At 48.1% G+C, this 17,296-nt stretch overlaps 1 protein-coding gene across 4 annotated transcripts in view; it reads right to left on the bottom strand.

The window, feature by feature from the left end:
• LOC135912025 (uncharacterized) overlaps positions 1-17,296 on the bottom strand; it is a 128,271-nt gene that overhangs the window by 42,771 nt on the left and 68,204 nt on the right. For all 4 annotated transcript variants that reach the window (XM_065444411.2, XM_065444410.1, XM_065444412.1 and 1 more), the window contains 3 exons: positions 15,628-15,726; positions 5,626-5,721; positions 5,237-5,396 (listed from right to left, as the gene is read on the bottom strand). In XM_065444411.2, the coding sequence (XP_065300483.1) occupies positions 5,237-5,396; positions 5,626-5,721; positions 15,628-15,726 (355 nt within the window). The remainder of the gene's footprint in view (positions 1-5,236; positions 5,397-5,625; positions 5,722-15,627; positions 15,727-17,296) is intronic.

Below are 17,296 nucleotides of genomic sequence, written 5' to 3'. Positions count from 1 at the left end.
GCTCGCGCAGTTCGTAAACAGTCCCTTTGCTGGACAAGCGTAATTCAGACTGTAAGGTAGGCTGCTATCACTTGTCAAAACTATTTTATTCAGGGGCGGAAACCTCATCCATCGAACCAAGTAGTCACGCAGTGTAACGTGCAGCGAACAGTTTGAACGCTTGTCAAAGTATAACATCACAGCTCCTATCGTAGCAGAACGGTGCTCACGCTGTTACGATCGTCGCGTATGTTTCATGGCTCCTAAACCGCAGCTTAGAAATAGAGGATAATACTGCAATAAGGTCACATTAGTGACTGGAACATTCAGAAATACACAATTCATCTCCGAGGCTGATTGTAGACACGAATATGCGCGCACACATCGCGCTGCATGTTCCGTCCACTTCAACGCCAGCAGAAATTCCGGCCATGACGACTTAAACCACTTCAGCACGTCTCACAGAACCGTTTACCACGTAGAAGGCACACGTAATACTAAACAGGCCGCACGACGGCGAAAACAAACGCCAGAACCTGCCGCCGAGCGTATACCTGCCATGCAAAAGACCGCTTTCACCCAAGCCAGTATGGCGCTGCTCATAGGCGGCGCCACTGCGCTCACAATATGGCGGCGCCTACGAAAAAACGGTCTATACACTACTATTATCCCAGGCCGTCCGATAGTATCAAACAACAACACCCCGACAGAGAACATCTCCACATTCCTTAACCACTACCTTGGTAACTTGCCGAAAACACTTCCGTCATTTGTACAAGATACGCCCCACCTGCTGAGAATTATAGAAGACATTAATACTAAAGGCACACTACCCCACAACACAATTCTCGCAACACTAGACGTCAGGGCGCTGTACACCAACATTCCAATCCCTGATGGTTTATCTTCGATAAAACAAACGCTGTCTAAACACAGTGCACAACACTCTACTGAAGTTTACCTGTCTCTCCTTGAATTAGTTCTCACACATAACTACTTCGAATTTGAAGAGAGTTACTACCTACAGATACATGGTACAAGCATGGGTACGCCTTTTGCACCAACCTACGCGAACATATTTATGGGGATTCTAGAAACAGATTTCCTATCGCGCTGCACTACCAAGCCCCACACATACCTACGATACATAAACGACATACTCATAATCTGGGGACATGGCCAAGACAGTCTAGATAAATATGTATCCTTTCTAAATTCTGTTCACCCAACAATAAAATTCACATCAGAATCCTCAACTGAGCGCATAAACTTTCTGGACACAACAATATACATTGACAATGGTGAACTAAAGACAACGCTGTATAGGAAACCTTTCGACAAACAACAGTACCTAGAATATACCAGCCACCATCACAGAAATTGCAAACAAGGCATCTTTAAAGGCCAAGCCACACGACTACGTCGCATTTGCGTTGAAAACCAAGACTACATAGATAGACTCGATCACCTTAAAGAAACGCTATCAAACAGGAACCACCCAAACAGTGACCTTCAAACAGCTTACATCGCTGCAACCAAACTTGATCGAGCCGAGGTCCTCAAGCCCCGCCCGAAGATCACAAGAACAACAACGCCTCTTCTTACTACTAAATTCTCAAACGCACTCCCAAACGTGAATAACATCCTAAGTAAATACTACCCGATTCTCACCAGCAACCAGAAACTTAAGAAGATTTTTCCCGACCCTCCCAGAGTAGCCTACAGACGCAACACTAATTTTAAAGATGTTCTTGTGCACGCCAAACTACAGAAAAAGAAGAAGTTGGGAACCAATCCCTGTGGTCGCCCCAGGTGCTCTACATGAAAACACATTCAATCCACTACTACAGTAAAAAGTACAGCGTCGAATTACACACACAAGGTAACTTCGGCTTTCACCTGCACATCAAGCAATGTAGTCTACTGTCTAGAATGCGCCGCTTGTAGCAAACAATACATAGGTGAGACCGGACAACAAATCAATACAAGACTCAATGGTCACCGCGCGGACACAAAACACAATTTACCCAAAGCAGTAGCCAGCCACTTTAATGAACATGGACATATGTTTGACAAAGCAAGGCTCTATATACTACAAACAAATTTCCGTTCCCCTCGCGAAAGGAAGTACACGGAATCATACCTCATACACAAGTTTAATTGCCTACACCCGACAGGAATTAATTTGGCACGCGGCAACTTAGAATCTTTAAAAGCTGTAACTTAAATCTGAAACTCTCATATCATCAACCAATACACAAAACACATTAGGCCACCAGCCAACTTTAATTCTTAACCTCACCTACTCTTTCATTTCGGAGGAAAAAAGGGGAGAGGGGGAGAGAGGAAAAAAAAAGAAGGGGAAAAAAATTTCCTGCCTACTACTCAATTTAATGTACTCTTTCAGGATTTTACGTCTATACCAAGTGTACGATCCCCTTCTTCCATGTACACTTGCCCGCGCCCGCTTCTGCACGCGTCGCCCTCCTGTTTGCTATACCGATTTCGGCCCCCCTTCCCCCTGCCCCCCCCTTTTTTTTGAAACCCCCTCGACAACACATTCCGAAGTCAATATGCCATTTTCGGCGCCTCAACCCAGAGTATCGCCTTCTGGATGCCGCCGTAACGACACCTACGTTAAGCGCGTGGGGCAGTGCCCCTTGAAAGACCATGCCGCTGCCTTTCAGTCACCCCACACATTGCACCGCAGACTCCCCGTCGCCACCTTAACTATTTCAAAATTACTCGACCTATTGCTTGACCGGCCGTTCTTATGCCTCAAAAACATGCCGCCAACGACTCCCCCTGCATACCTCCTAACCTTTCGCATCCCCAACACGCTCCCAAGCCCCCGTATTTCTTAAAGATTTCATTTTTCTCTTTCTTTTTCTTTCACCCCCCCCCTTTTGCTGTGTCTTGGTACGGCCCTGGCTCCCCCCTGCTTTTTTTTCCTTTTTTTCCCTTTTTTCTGCTTCTATTTCTTTTCTTTCCTCCCCGCGTGCCCACTCTCACGCTCTTGTCCCTTCGTCTTGAGAATGAGGCTCACAGACGTCGGACGACAGCGCCTGTTCCCTCTTGTAATCTCTCTCTTTAAAACCAGCCGCCAGCGACAACACCCGCACGTGACGTCACTGCACTAACCCTTTAAAACTAACACGCCGAGGATGACGAGGCCGCCTTTGACGAAGATAGGTCCACCTATCGAAACGTTGACCAGCCTGTCTGAGGTACTTCAACCCTGTTTAAAAAAGTTTATACCACAGTGTGCCATTCCATCTGCCAGCCCCTTTCTTGTTTTTGGACTATCATTTAAGTTATACTAGACAAAGCGTTTCTGTTTTTCCAGAAGTTACACATGACGGGAAGCGCCTTCCCAACGATGTTTTTCTTTGCTCGAACTGTCTTCATCAACATAATTATCAGCCTATTTATGTCAACAGCTGGAAGAAATACTATCGCACCGAAATGCAATTGAACCTGCCTTGCCCTAGCTGAACCATCTTATTTGTGCCTGTAAATTTCCTTATGCCTCAATATTTCCTGAAAAGGTGCGTTGAGCGTACACGAGCCCGGGGATACAGTACGCACGGAATGGAAAGTTTGTAAGGGATTAGAGGTATACAAAATTTTAGCGGAAACTGCCTGAGCGGCAAGTGTCCAAGTTACGCGTAACATTATTTGGCGGTGGGCGTCGTGCGAAATGTGTTATGCGTGGCAATGATGTGTGTGGCGATTTGCTGATGTAGTATATGCGTTATTTATTTATACATGCGCGAGGAGTACGATCAGAGATGCACATATTTATATTGCCGAACATATACATTCCGCACCAAGCCGACCTCCATATCATCATCGTCGTCATAATTGATTAACCCTTAAAGGCCCCTTTCGGGATATTACATGATGGGAGGAGGGCAAAACAAAAAGACAGACTATAGTCATGATAACAAAAGTGACATGGACAATTAAAGGGAAAAATAATAGGTAGGACGGGCACAGGCGTGAGCAAGGTGATTAGGTTTGAAAAGGAGCTGTGAGCAACTGCTTAAATTAGGAACATCGCGATCATTAGCTATTGAATGTGGCAGCTCGTTCCAGTGATCCATTGTGATTGGCAACAATTATTTGTGGAGTGCGGTGGAAGTTCCAAGAAGAGGCTGTACACTAAACACTTTCACATGCTCTGACTAGAGCGAAAAAAAAATGGCGCAGTCACACGCGTCGCAATGCGAGTTTTAGAGGGCTCATTTCACACGATTGGGTTTACCACACTGGTGCAAGGAGAAGGGGGTGCAAGGATGACGATGGCTCAAGCGCTAAATCCGGTGTAAGTAAAAGTTCTCGCTGAGTTTGCCTCACTCGTATTATACGCGGATGAAACTTTTTTCGCTTTCCGCTATCCCCAAATCTCGCCTGGTTTTTTCACGAGGCAAATCTCTTTCTTTTTGGTCTCGCCGATTTACGATGCCGAGTAGCATGCGCATGATGGTCTGTGGACCAAGCCTCGCACTTTCTTTTTATTCGGTTGGTCTTTGGTCGCGGCGTCAGTTGCCCAAGGTATACACGCGCTTGTGGCCAACACAAATGCCTTCCGTTTCAGTTCCTTTCTTTCTGTATTCCCCAATAAAAAAAAGTTGTTGCTGCGCAAGGGCGTGTCGTCACGCGGTAAAATTTCCGTTTTGTATTATTGCGTCCTTCTGCGACTGCCACCCGCCGTGGTTGCTCAGTGGCTATGGTGTTAGGCTGCTGAGCACGAGGTCGCGGGATCGAATCCCGGCCAAGGCGGCCGCATTTCGATGGGGGCGAAATGCGAAAACACCTGTGTACTTAGATTTAGGTGCACGTTAAAGAACCCCAGGTGGTCGAAATTTCCGGAGTCCTCCACTACGGCGTGCCTCATAATCAGAAAGTGGTTTTGGCACGTAAAACCTCATAATTTAATTTTTAATTTTTCTGCGACTGCCCAACCTGAACCCCTCTTCCCCCGTCGAACAACATTTCTGGCTACGCCGTTCGGGTGAAGTTGTGGGACTAGCGATGGTGGGTCACTCGCTGTAGTTTTGATGCTATAGCCAAGCCCTTTTTTGCTGCTACGTTAAAGAAAAATGTACTTTTCTCGTTTCTTTATAGTCGTGGGCATCCTTTGGGGGAGCCCCTCGTTTACCGCTTCACTGGCTTATCGCATAATTGCTGCACAGTTGCGCAGACGTGTTTCCGTTAGGAGCGCCTCGCCGGCCGCGTGCTCGGACATGCTCACTCTTAAGTCGGTTCGTCCTCCAGGAAGGCACGTCGCCGCAGAAGCGCGGGCTCTTGAGGCGCCTCGCCGTTGCGGGGGCGCCCAAGGTGTACACCAGGATGACCGCGACGGCGACGCCGACGAACGCCACCGAGCACGCCAGGAACAGCAACACCGACCGCTGCGGGAAAGGCCAGGCTCAGCGACAGAGCAGGCACGGTCCGGCAACAACCTCGGATTCAATGCACCCCACGCCAAACTGGCAAAAATCTGCTCGACTAGACACGAGGACACCCGAAGACAAAATGAACGTTCAGTGAACGTGGCGTGCGTGCGTGCGTGTGTACGATGCATACAATCTTCTCGCAACACACGCTGATAGCCAACAATGAACGATCAAATGAGCTCACCTTCCTCTCTCGTGGCTCTGCCGCCGCTGTGGGCTGCTGTGCCCCGTCGGCCGGATCCCCAATCTTGGCAGCTCCTTGCCTTGAGTCAGGGGCTTCCTTCGCGTGAAAAACAGTGATCCGCGTTAGAAGTGAGGCAAGCAACCGTAATGCGACGACGCTAATGACGAACTTTTTTTTTTTTTTTGAAAGAGCGATCAGGCGAAACTCTGCGTGAGGTGCACGTTGTTCTCCCGTGAAGGGCGCACCTGTCTAAAGGTGAAGCACGCCCTCAAATCGGTGGGAAACAAATTGAGGTAGTTGGATCAGCTGATACGGTGACATCTCACGTTGATTCGTGGCCCTCGCCTGCACCACTCACTATCTCCATTGTCCAACCACGATTCTTCCTCCCCGGACAACGGGCGTTCTCATGAAAAACGTTTAGCAAACCTATGCTGACTCTTCTTTGGCCAACATGGACAGCGTGAGCTGAGAGCCATCCCATCAACTTCGTATTTTTTCCACTAACGTAGTCTTTACGACTGATGCTTGAATCTTCACAGAGTACTCAAGAATGCTGAAAATCACGCGAAGAACGTTGGAAACTTTGAGAAGAAGGGTCGAAGATACACAGCGCACAAGGGAAACGACACAGAAAGAAAAAAGAAAACGCGTTGGGACGAAGCACTGACTTTAAACAAATCCTAAAGATAGGTGACGTTAACATATTACATAACCAATACGCGTTCGTATGTGCAGAAACCTGAGGGCTATGGAAATACACGAACAGACCATTGTGTGATAACACAAAGTAGCAGAAGCAAGAAACGATTAAAAAAAATTCTGGGTTTTTACGAGCCAAAACCTCGATCTGATTATGAATCACGCCGTAGTGGGGGACTCCGAATTAATTTTGACCACTTGGGGTTCTTTCACGCGTACCCAATTCACGCTACACGGGCTTTTTTCATTTGATTTACATCGAATTGAAGCAATAAATGAAACCAAGATGACAAAAAACACATGCGAGTTTAGAATTAACCGTCCCGAGACGCCACCGTTGCACATGGGTCAAAAACGTGAGCTCATTATCCGAAAAATTCAATGTAGGGTGAAAAAGCAGGCGAGTCTCTTAACGTGGCTATTTCCGCAGCCTCAATATTTTCTTCCCTGGTGACCTTAATCTAGCTCCTGCCAATCACAACGCACTTGTCACAGAAAGGCGCACGCCCACAGTTTCTGCAATGGAAGCTCAAATTGCCAGTGTTATGCGAGGTATTCAAATGCTCCCGAATTCTAACATGTAAACAGCTGCCTGTCTGAGCAATCTACTGCTTGCCGCAGTACAGCGGTAAAGAATGAACGGCCCCTCTGCAGCGAGGGGCAAACGTGGTTGTGGTGTTTTCTCTCCCAGACTGTTTCGAGCGTCTTTCATAATAGCAGGCCCTGCATAAGCTGGAAACCTTACAAGGTGCCGTAAAGACTACGCGGATGTTGGCGCTATTTGCAATACATTTTAGCCGATGTGACACATCGTGTATACACAGGATAACCATAATGCACCGCCTATTTCGTGCGCGTTCCGTCACCGATCCCGCGGCGATCATCGCCGCTGCATCTTGCGTGAGTATTGCTACGCAAGTAGGCACCGATGTTGTGCCTCACGTCTGTTCTTGTGTCGTAACAATTAGCGGGAGTGCATAACAGGTGCGAAGTTAACTATGATAGTTAGCTGTTGTACATGCCAATGAGAGATGGTGGGGTGCTATATTATCGTGTAAGTGTCGAAACTGCCTTTGTTTCCTCCTCTCTTACCGTGGTCGAGAGCGGAATGGCTGGAGATCTCGACGCCCTGTGAGCGGCGAATAAGAAGCCACATCGCGGACGGCTTGCGTTGCCAGCCTGACCGAAATTCTCTGGGAGCCCATTTCACCCGAACTATGACCAAAAACGGCAAACAAGCACAGACCACCCATCTCTTACAGCAACTTTTTTTTTCCGCCCGACGGCAGAGCATCGCGGGCGGCCACGTAGCCCGGCATGGTCAACGTAAATTTGACGGTGATGATGATGATGATTCCCTAGTGACATCTCTTTTTAATCGGTATGGCAATAAGTGGTCACTTCGACTACTAGAGATCATTGTGCGTTTCCCATATTGTTCTCTGCCATCCCATTTTATCTCGCACCTTTATTATGCCCCGTGACAATCCCGTTCCAATATCTTCCTGTTTTTGCCATCTTAGTCATTCCACGCCAAATGTCCCAGGCGTGTCACTCGAGCATAACACATTTTCTCGAAAAAGAAAAAGCATGGATGTTCATAACCTTATATTGCTCAAAGTGATTTCCCAGTATGTTTCTCGAAAAAAAAATTGTGGTCACGAGACATGCTTCCAGTGCTTGGTTAAGTACGTGAAACGTGGTTCACGTAAAAATTTTCTTGCGTCAATACATTTTACGAATTTTTTTTTAATCCGTGAAATGAATTGGCGCGAGATATTTTTTTCTGTGAAGTACAGTTCCACTACATTCATGTAAAATAACTATAGCGTAGACATAAATAGCAATTTTGCCAGTATAAATGGTCGATATCTCAAATTTCTGTCAGTATTTGGGGCTTTTACAAGACATTTCCCTAACGAAATGGCCAATAAACACAATTACTCATTGAAGACAACCCTTTCTAGGTTCAGCTTACAAAGTTGAGCGGCTATACAAACCAAAATAGCTTTTATATTATTTTCTCGCAGAACCACGTTTCACGCACCCGGGAAAACTTTAGAAGCGGGACACATGAGAACATATTTTTTTTTTTTCGGCGATAATATACCGGGATATGACACTGAACATGATGGTATAAGCATCCGCGATTTTTCACAATGACATCTAGTGCAGACCCACATATATATTTCAATCGCCTCTTCCGATCGGCTCCCACAACTCGCCGCATGCCGCAGAGATAGCGCTCGACGGCGCGGTCGCCCTCGCGCACGGACGGCGCAAGGAGGCGGCGCCCTACGTGGCCGCGTAGCGCTGCGCGCGCAACAGCTCGCGGCTCCGATCGCGTCGCGTCGACGCGATGCGACGCGTCGGAACGTGAAGGGACCCGCCGGCGGCGCTGCACCGATCTCGAGCGCCAGAGAAGCCTGCTTGCGCGGCGGCAGGGGTCTTTCCCTCGCGTATGCGGAGGTGCTCTCGTCTAACTCATCCACGTCGGGGCGGCGATGCGAAGCTACAGGAGGACGCGGAAGGAGAATCAGAGTTCCTGCTGCATGCTACTGCGGCAGTGGTGCTCAATACTATGCCTGCCACGTTCCATATTCCGAGCCAGGCTTCAGGTACAATGGTGTTAGACGTTCTTCTTTTCTTCTTGTTATTTTATCATCTCAGTTTGGCACTTCGATAGAGGTATGAACTATCGCACGTATTTCTAATCATCGCCACCCTAGAAACGTAGCTCGACAGCGGCTCAAGCGTCTTGGCCGAACATGTTTAATATACGCATAATTTACGCTCTGCAGAGCCGGCCGGGTGCTGGGCTCCTCTGTTTCATTCGAGAAACGTGACAATAAAGTCTAGGCGAACCTTGCCATGCACAGTCGGTCACAAAGGTTTGCGGTGCAAAGGATTTCTGGCGGAAAAAGCTCAACTGCCGGGAAGCGCGCGCACGCTGCCTGGAATTCCCAGTACCTGTCAGCAGAAGTTTTTTTGCGACTTTCTTCAAGTTGAAAAGGACACGGCTTAACAAAGCAGGAATTCAAACCTGTCGTGGAGCCCCTATCTCCTCAAGATTTGTGATTGACTGTACGCTTCTTGTCTTTCTTTCTTTTTTATCAGTTTCCTTTTATTCAGAGGTTCTAGTAAGTACGTCTGGATAGCAGAACTGTGCCGCGCAAAACGGAACGGGAAACGCGTATCACATGGAGCCTACGTGACCTAAGCAAGAGCAAACGCCACGAGCATCCCCGTGTAAGCTGTTACGTTGGGGTGGGTACTCGTGCTTTCCTTTGCGTTTCAACGCGCCTACCTGGTACTCATAAAAATACTAGAAAAAGAAAGCAGTCGTTTCCAACAAATCGCATTCCACAACAATGAAAGACAACAGAATATCCCATCTGTTATACGACTGGTACAGTATACCTAGAAACACACTCAACAAAGTTCCGCAAGTTTTCAACCTTTTCATCATCATCATCATCAACGTCAGCCTATTTGTGTCTAATGCAGGACGAAGGCATGTCTCGGCGATCTTCACTTGCTCTTGTCCTGCGACCCCGTGTTATGCCAGCACATTTCCCAATTTCATCAGGCCACGTAACTCCCTGCCATTCTCAGCTGCGGTTCCCTTCCCTTGGCGCCCACCATTCTGTAACTCTGATAGCGCGCCGGTTATCTGCCCTGCGCATTGCACGGACTGGCCCACTCCGTTCAGTCCTCCTGCGATGCCCGCCAGAGCGTCAGCTACCCCCGCTAATCCCCAAGCAACGCCTGTCATATTTCATTTCAACGCTGCCCACAATTCCTGGTCCTTTATTTCGAAAGTTTCTTTGTGAACCTCCATGCTTCTGCCTGATATCCTAGCACCGGCAGGATGTATCGATCGTGCATTTCCTTTTCAATTATAGCGCTAAGCTACCCGTTATGGCTTGCTAATGCCCTGCCGCATGCGCCTCAACCCATATTTTATTATTCTGCAGATTTTCTGCTGATGACCTGGGTCCCTCGATTAAATTTACCCTAGATTAACGCACTCTTTCTCCGATTGTAGAGGCTGACTGCCAATCACAAATTTTCGTTATCTTGCTAGCCTAACGAGCATTCGCTTAATCCAGGCCGCCCCCTACCGCTCTCCAGTGTACGCGGTCTGGACGCGTGCTCGTCTCTTTCTATCTCTCCCTTCCACTCTATTTCTCTTTTTATCCCACTTCACCCTTCCCCCCGTGCAGGGTAGCCAACCGGAACTGCCTCTGGTTATCCTCCCAGTCTTTCTAGGCATCCTTTTTTCTCTCTCTCTTGTGCATAATATTCTTCAGATCGGCTCTTGGTCTGGTAAGGTCTCAGTCATTTGTTGCAAGTCATCTACAGCATGTTACCCTAGTCAGCACTAGGGAATCGGGCAAAGTGGTCAAGGCTGACGATGTATAACTGTAGCACAATAAATACGCGTCACAAGCGTAGCTGGCACACACACCCCATGTGGATCCCCATTGATCTGCTTGGGATCTGTATTTATTTATTTATTTATTTATTTATTTATTTATTTATTTATTTATTTATTTATTTATTTATTTATTTGCGCCCTAGCTAAGCACGTTAAACAGGCAGGAAAGCCATGTTTCCAACGCCGCGTCCAACGGCTTTCATCAAGAAATACTTTCATCAAGCTGGTTGATTCATACTGAAATTCTTGAAAGGAAGCTTTAGCTCGGGCCCAACTCCGACGCGGCCTATGGGGCTCTTGCATTGCCCAGGGGGCGCTGCGAAAAAGGTTCTAAAAAGCGCCCTCTGCGCTAAAATGGGTCGTACCAAGTTCGGTCGTCTGCTTCGGAAAGCACGTTTACACTATGGACCCGCCACTTTCGGTTGTGTTGTTTCACGGCCTGCAGCGAATATCGGGCGCCGAAGATTTTTTCAGGGGTGGCACGCTGCGTAAAGGCAAGAAATTATGCAGTGCCGAATACGTGTACGCTGTTCAAGATTTGAGCGGCGAAGTTTTAGCACCGTGTCAATCGCAAGTGAAGCGAGTCGCGTACGAAGTGGAACTTCAGGTAAGGTTTGCACGCTAGCTGCTAGATTCAGGCGCACAAACGCGAGGAAATTCTCGCTAGAAATGAATCCACAGCGGCGATAGGCAGACATCATGTGTGCGGAACTGCTCGAGCACACGACGGTACGCGCCGCGATGTACGAACTGCTCGAGCGCACGATCGTACGCGCCGCGTCGGCAGCGGTCTTTCGACATGCCGCGGAACGGCGGGCCTCCTGCAATCTTTGTTGACTGCATGCCGCTAAACAATTATGCCTGCGTTGTAGTAGCGGCCATCTCTCCTTTTTAGTAACTGGTAATAACTGATGCAATTACATATGAGCTCGCACGTACGTGCGAATCGCGCTGCAGTGCGAGCTCGTACGCCACTCGCTTGATGTAGGTTTTAATGACAGCGCTCGAACATCGATGTGTTGCAATCAATACTGCCTTGCTGCGTTGCCTCAACGTGCTGGCTTGAGATCAAGGATGAGCGCATTTAACTCTCTTAACCTGTGCTGCTCGTAGTGGAGTAGTGAAGTGTCATCGAATGAGCCCGACCATTTGTGCTCATTTGCACACACCTGGTCACTTCACCACTTCGCATCGGTCGAATTGTTAATTGTCGCTGTGGCCGGGTCTCGAATCGTGAATTACCAGCCATGCCTGCTGCTATGTCGGTCTGCTGTCGGGACTGTAGGTGCAAAAGACCGAACATTAGAACGCAGATAATCAAGCAAGCTTCAAGACAGGCGAAGCAGTCAGCATGGCGCAAAGTTTCGCTTACTCAGCGCGACGAACTGCAGCTATGCAGCGCGCCCGACGCTCCACTTCGTGGGGCCTTGAAGGAAAACGGCAGAATATGATATTGGGATTCAGGCCTTCTTGTTCATGGCAGCCCACGACGCAGAAGTAATGACGGTGACGCCTTCTCGAGGCTGGGCTAGGTCTCTCCGGATCGGCGCCACCGATTTCGTCTGCTCCCAGCATTGCGTCCCACGGCACACGGAGAGCCCGTTTTCGTTAAACTATAGGCTGCGGCGAGCTCGCAGCGTGGTCGGCATGGTCTGCGAGAAGTGACGAGCCTTTTCGCACTCGCAACAGGGCAGAAAAAAGTGCGAATCGACGAAAAACTCGGCCTAGAAACGTGCTTCGCCACAGCCAGGGCTCAATACGACCCAAGCTGGTACGACCCAGCTGTCGTTTCCCGCGCCGCCACCAGGCGCCGCTACTATACCTCAAACTCCAGCGCAAGACGCCCATTCAAATGCATGTAAAAACGCAAAAACGTTTTTATGAGATAACTCCTGGACCGATTTTGATGAAGTTTCTTGCATTTGTGAGAGTAAGATAAATTCTAGTCACTGTTCGAAGCAAAATTTTGATTTAGGGCTTGAATTTTGTTAGAAAGATTTTCAAAAATTCAGGAGTTTGAAAAAAATAGAAGCATGAAGTTTACAAACTAATAGCTCTGCATCAAGAACAGATATCGCCGTTCTGTAAACGGCATCCGTTAGATCATTCAAAGCGGACAAATATTATATGTCATTTTACATCTTACGTGAATTTGTTACATTGTTTACGAGGGTTCTGCAAAAGTTGTAATTACATATTAATGCATTTTTTTGAGGTTCATGTGTAACATATCAATTTTGTCCGCTTTAGATGTGCTGTCAGATACAATTCACAGAATTGCGATATCATTTTTTCTTGTTGAGTTACAGAGTTGTAAACTTGATAGTTTCGTTTTATGAAAATTTGCAATTTTTGTCAATTTTTTATAAAAAATTGACAACCTAACTCGAAAATTCGAAACCAACACTCACCAGATTCTAAGTTTTTCTTTTAAATGAAGCAAACCCAGTCAAATTTGGTGCAGTGGTTGCCGAGAAAAACGAATTCTCCTTTTACATGTATTTAGATAAGAGCACCCGAGCTAAAGCTTCCTCTTAACGTATTTACGCGAAACAATCATCGTTACGTGCGAAATGAAGAGACACGATAAGAAGGAATGCGGACTACCAACTCTTTATTTCTAGGAGAACCATTAAGACAACGTAAAGGCATGATACAATTGCGCTACCTGGACAGAGCATTTCTTTCTTGCTTAAAAAAAATGGCTGTGGCTTAGGTAAGGTTAAGCCCAGGATGCGAAGCATACTAGCCTTTATTTTAGTTGTTGAACCACTGTTTAGCCTGGTGAACTGCTGTTGCTTGGCTATATTTGGTTCGGCTAGACGAAGAAACAACTCATGCATTACTTCTTCGCCTTCAAGAGTGGAACGCGACAGCGTTCCCGTCGACCCGCCAAGGGGTGTAAGACAATGGGCTACAGGGCAGCGACTACGCGCCCCGCATTGGACGCGGTGAGCGTCGAGCGAAGCAGCGTTCGGCGCGGCAACGAAATGTGCGCCTGAGCAAGAGACGCACGCCTTAGAAACAGCGCGTTTCTAAGGCAACACCGCATTCACTAGAGGCGCTTTTGTACCGCTTTGAAGCGTTGTACTCGTTGCTCAGTGGTAGCGTCTCCGTCCCACACTCCGGAGACCCTGGTTCGATTCCCACCCAGCCCGTCTTGCAAGAGTTGAGCCAAAGCCACTTCTCCTCTGTCGTGACGTCACGGTGTCACGTGATTTCATGGTCACCGCCGCGCCTGAGGAGCTGGGTTGAGCCCTCGTAATATGCTTCGCATAAAAAACATCCTTCATTGATGCACATATCTTGCCTGCCTACGCGTGCATAAAGGTCATTTGATACGAGCAACCCACACGTGTTTGCAATGGTGATAAAAATTTGCTTGTGACATCAAACAAATATGCAGGAATAAGCAAATGCTACCCCTCTAATACATAATGCGGTTACAAAACCCATGAAGCATTGAAAAAAATATTTTCTAAAACCAGAAGCTAAAATTCTACAAAGAAAACGCAGCGATTTAAAAGAAAACGAAATATAAGCGCAAAGGCTTTTTCACAACAACACCTTGAGTGTGATCAGATCAAACGTGGCATTGGTGTAAGCACGCCATCGGTTTCGCTGACAGAAAGATAGCCTTCCTTGACGGCCATGTTCGAACTAATCACACCCAAGGTTCTCGTGTGAACGCGCCTTAGTACTTCACTTTTGTTTTCTTTTGAATTGTTCTTTTAATAATAATAATATTTGGGGTTTTACGTGCCAAAACCACTTTCTGATTATGAGGCACGCCGTAGTGGAGGACTCCGGAAATTTCGACCACCTGGGGTTCTTTAACGTGCACCTAAAATCTAAGCACACGGGTGTTTTCGCATTTCGCCCCCATCGAAATGCGGCCGCCGTGGCCGGGATTCGATCCCGCGACCTCGTGCTCAGCAGCCCAACACCATAGCCACTGAGCAACCGCGGCGGTTGAATTGTTCTTTTAGAACTTGTCCCTAGTTTTAGCAAATGTTTCTTTTTATATGCTTCATGGATTTTGTAACCACATTTAGGCCATGTATATGAGGGATCGCAAGGAAAGTTTTATCAACATTGCAAACACGTATGGGTTGCTTGTATCAAATTATCTTCATGTACGCGCAGGCACACAGGGTATGTCTGCCTTCACGTATCAATGAAGGATTTTTTTTTTCTTTTGAACGAAGGGTTCTCTGCAGGTGGCGCAGTTGTATCATGCCTTTAGGTTGACTTGCTGATCCTCCCAGAAATGAGCAGTTGATAGTCTGCGGTCTTTTCTTTTCATACCCAACGTTGTATGCTTCGCACAGTACGTTAAGAACTTCTGTTCGCTAAAATTGCCGCATAGGAATCTGAGTAATGCACCGCACTATCTCGGATACAACTGCTAGTATGTGCACCGGGTACAAGTTTCCTGCATGAATCTGTGCATCCGCTTCAAACAAATACTTTTTTTGCTTTACATGCAGCTGTAGCTAAGCTGACCTTTCGAAGTGCCTTACGCAGCCGCACTATGCCTTTAGCGCGCGGTACGCTCAGGCGGCAACCACATTCAACGCATTTCCGGCGGCGTAGCGTCACCCGGCACCCGCTCGTATATATTGCACTGCGTATTCATCGCGCTGTACAGTGCCGATCCATGTGCATCCAACGTGGTACGCAGACTAAGGCGGGCGCACCGAAGTACGCACTTCAGCTGCGATACCTTTGCGCTTCATTGCGCAAAGTGAAGGAGGCAGCGGGACGAGCCCGGGCGACGCCGCTCCCAAAGCGCGTCGGCGGTTACGTCGCCCCATGTGTTTGCCGCTTTAAAGGCGACCGAGACGCTTCGCCCGCACCTTTCCTCTCTCCGATCTGGACGGCGTCGCGGCAGGCAGCTTCGGCTCCGGTCCAACGCAGCTCTCCTCCGCCTCCCGGAGAACTGGACGACTGGGCCTCTGCGAACGGGTTGGAGTAGGCATCTAGAGCGCCAGCGCGGTTGGCGCGGTACGGTATCGTCGCACAGCTCTACGAAACTTCACCGAACTTGTTTTAAAAAATGAAAGCAGTCAACGCTCTGCATGCGAATAAAAGCAAATGTATCCTCTCAGCCGCCATTTGGAGAAGCCTATTCAGAGGCAGGAAACCCGGTCTCTGTTTTCCCAGCTGGGTAAGCCCGTTACTCTCGGAGGTGTCGGCAGAGAGTGGCGCTGCGTGACGTCACTCGGCCGGCAGCGAGGATGCCAGGCTGGTGGTTATGCAGCCGTAGTGCGCTGCACGGGAATAAATTGTGAATGTGTCTTTAATCGCGCAAGAATGACCTGAGGCCTTACTCAGAAAGTGGGGAGAGGAAAGAAGACACGTCCAGGATAATATTGACTCCGCAGGTCAGCTCCGATGACAAAGTGTTGCGGCATGATTACAGCGCCGCCTGCATCGAGTGCCAAGTACAGCCAGACGTTGAGAACCCGCACTGTCTTAGGCAAGTACTGACCACGGAGTCCGGCGAGCCTTGAACACTCCCAGAGAAAATGTCCAAAATGTACGCGGCTGTCCATGGAACAGTTCACAGAGATGGTGCGAGTACTGAGGAGCTTTCAGAGGAGCCCTTCTCATAACTGCGTGCTGCTTGCCTTCATTCTTGAAGAAAGGGCGTTAACCGAGGGGCCCGGTTTTTATTAGTCATATTATAAGAAGCCAACAAACACTGACACCAAAGACAACATGTGGGGAAATTACTTGTACTTAATAAATGAAATAAAGAAATGATAAATTGATGAAAATTAAATTGGATAAAAAAACAACTTGCTGCAGGTGGGGAACGATACCACAACCTTCGCATTTCGCGCAGAGGTCCGTGAGTGGTGGCGCTGGCTAACACTCCCAGAGTTCTACGAGGAAACAAAAGTACCTAAGAAAGTGGATGGGGAAGGGGCGCCGCGGTAGCTCAATCGGTAGAGCATCGCATGCGAAATGCAAAGGTTGTGGGATCGTTCCCTACTTGCGGCAAGTTGTTTTTTCATCCAATTTCATTTCCATCAATTTATCGTTTCTTTATTTAATTGATTAAGTACAAGTAATTTCCGGTATGTTGTCCTTGGTATCAGTGTTTGTTCGCTTTTTATGATTTGCCTTCATTCTTGGAGTACTTCCGCAATGTAGGCGGCGTCCTGCTGACACTCTGTGTACTAGGATTCGCGCCTCACGTGGGAAACCGCAAGGCTGCCTCGGATATCCTTATGCAATGGCGCTTACCGGAACCCGTAATGGGTGCCTCGATGGGCACCCAAATCAGGTGGGTAGACGGTCTCTGGCGCGAAGGGACACAGACGAAGGCAATAGAGGCAGACAGGACGAGGCTAGTCTTCTAGCCTTCGTCTGTGTCCCCTCGCGCTGTAAACAAAGAATATGTTACCGTACCAACTCGCCCAACTGCCCATCCTTAGGTGGGCACAGTTACAGCGCACGCTGTGGAGGCACAGGTGCCTAATGGGGCCTCGTCGGACTCGCGCGTTCCTGTCTAGACTT

The sequence above is a fragment of the Dermacentor albipictus genome, chromosome 3 (assembly GCF_038994185.2).
Source record: "Dermacentor albipictus isolate Rhodes 1998 colony chromosome 3, USDA_Dalb.pri_finalv2, whole genome shotgun sequence".
Classification (NCBI taxonomy): Eukaryota; Metazoa; Arthropoda; class Arachnida; order Ixodida; family Ixodidae; genus Dermacentor; species Dermacentor albipictus.
Note: the sequence above shows the minus strand (reverse complement) of the source record. Positions and strands in the feature narration are given on the sequence as shown.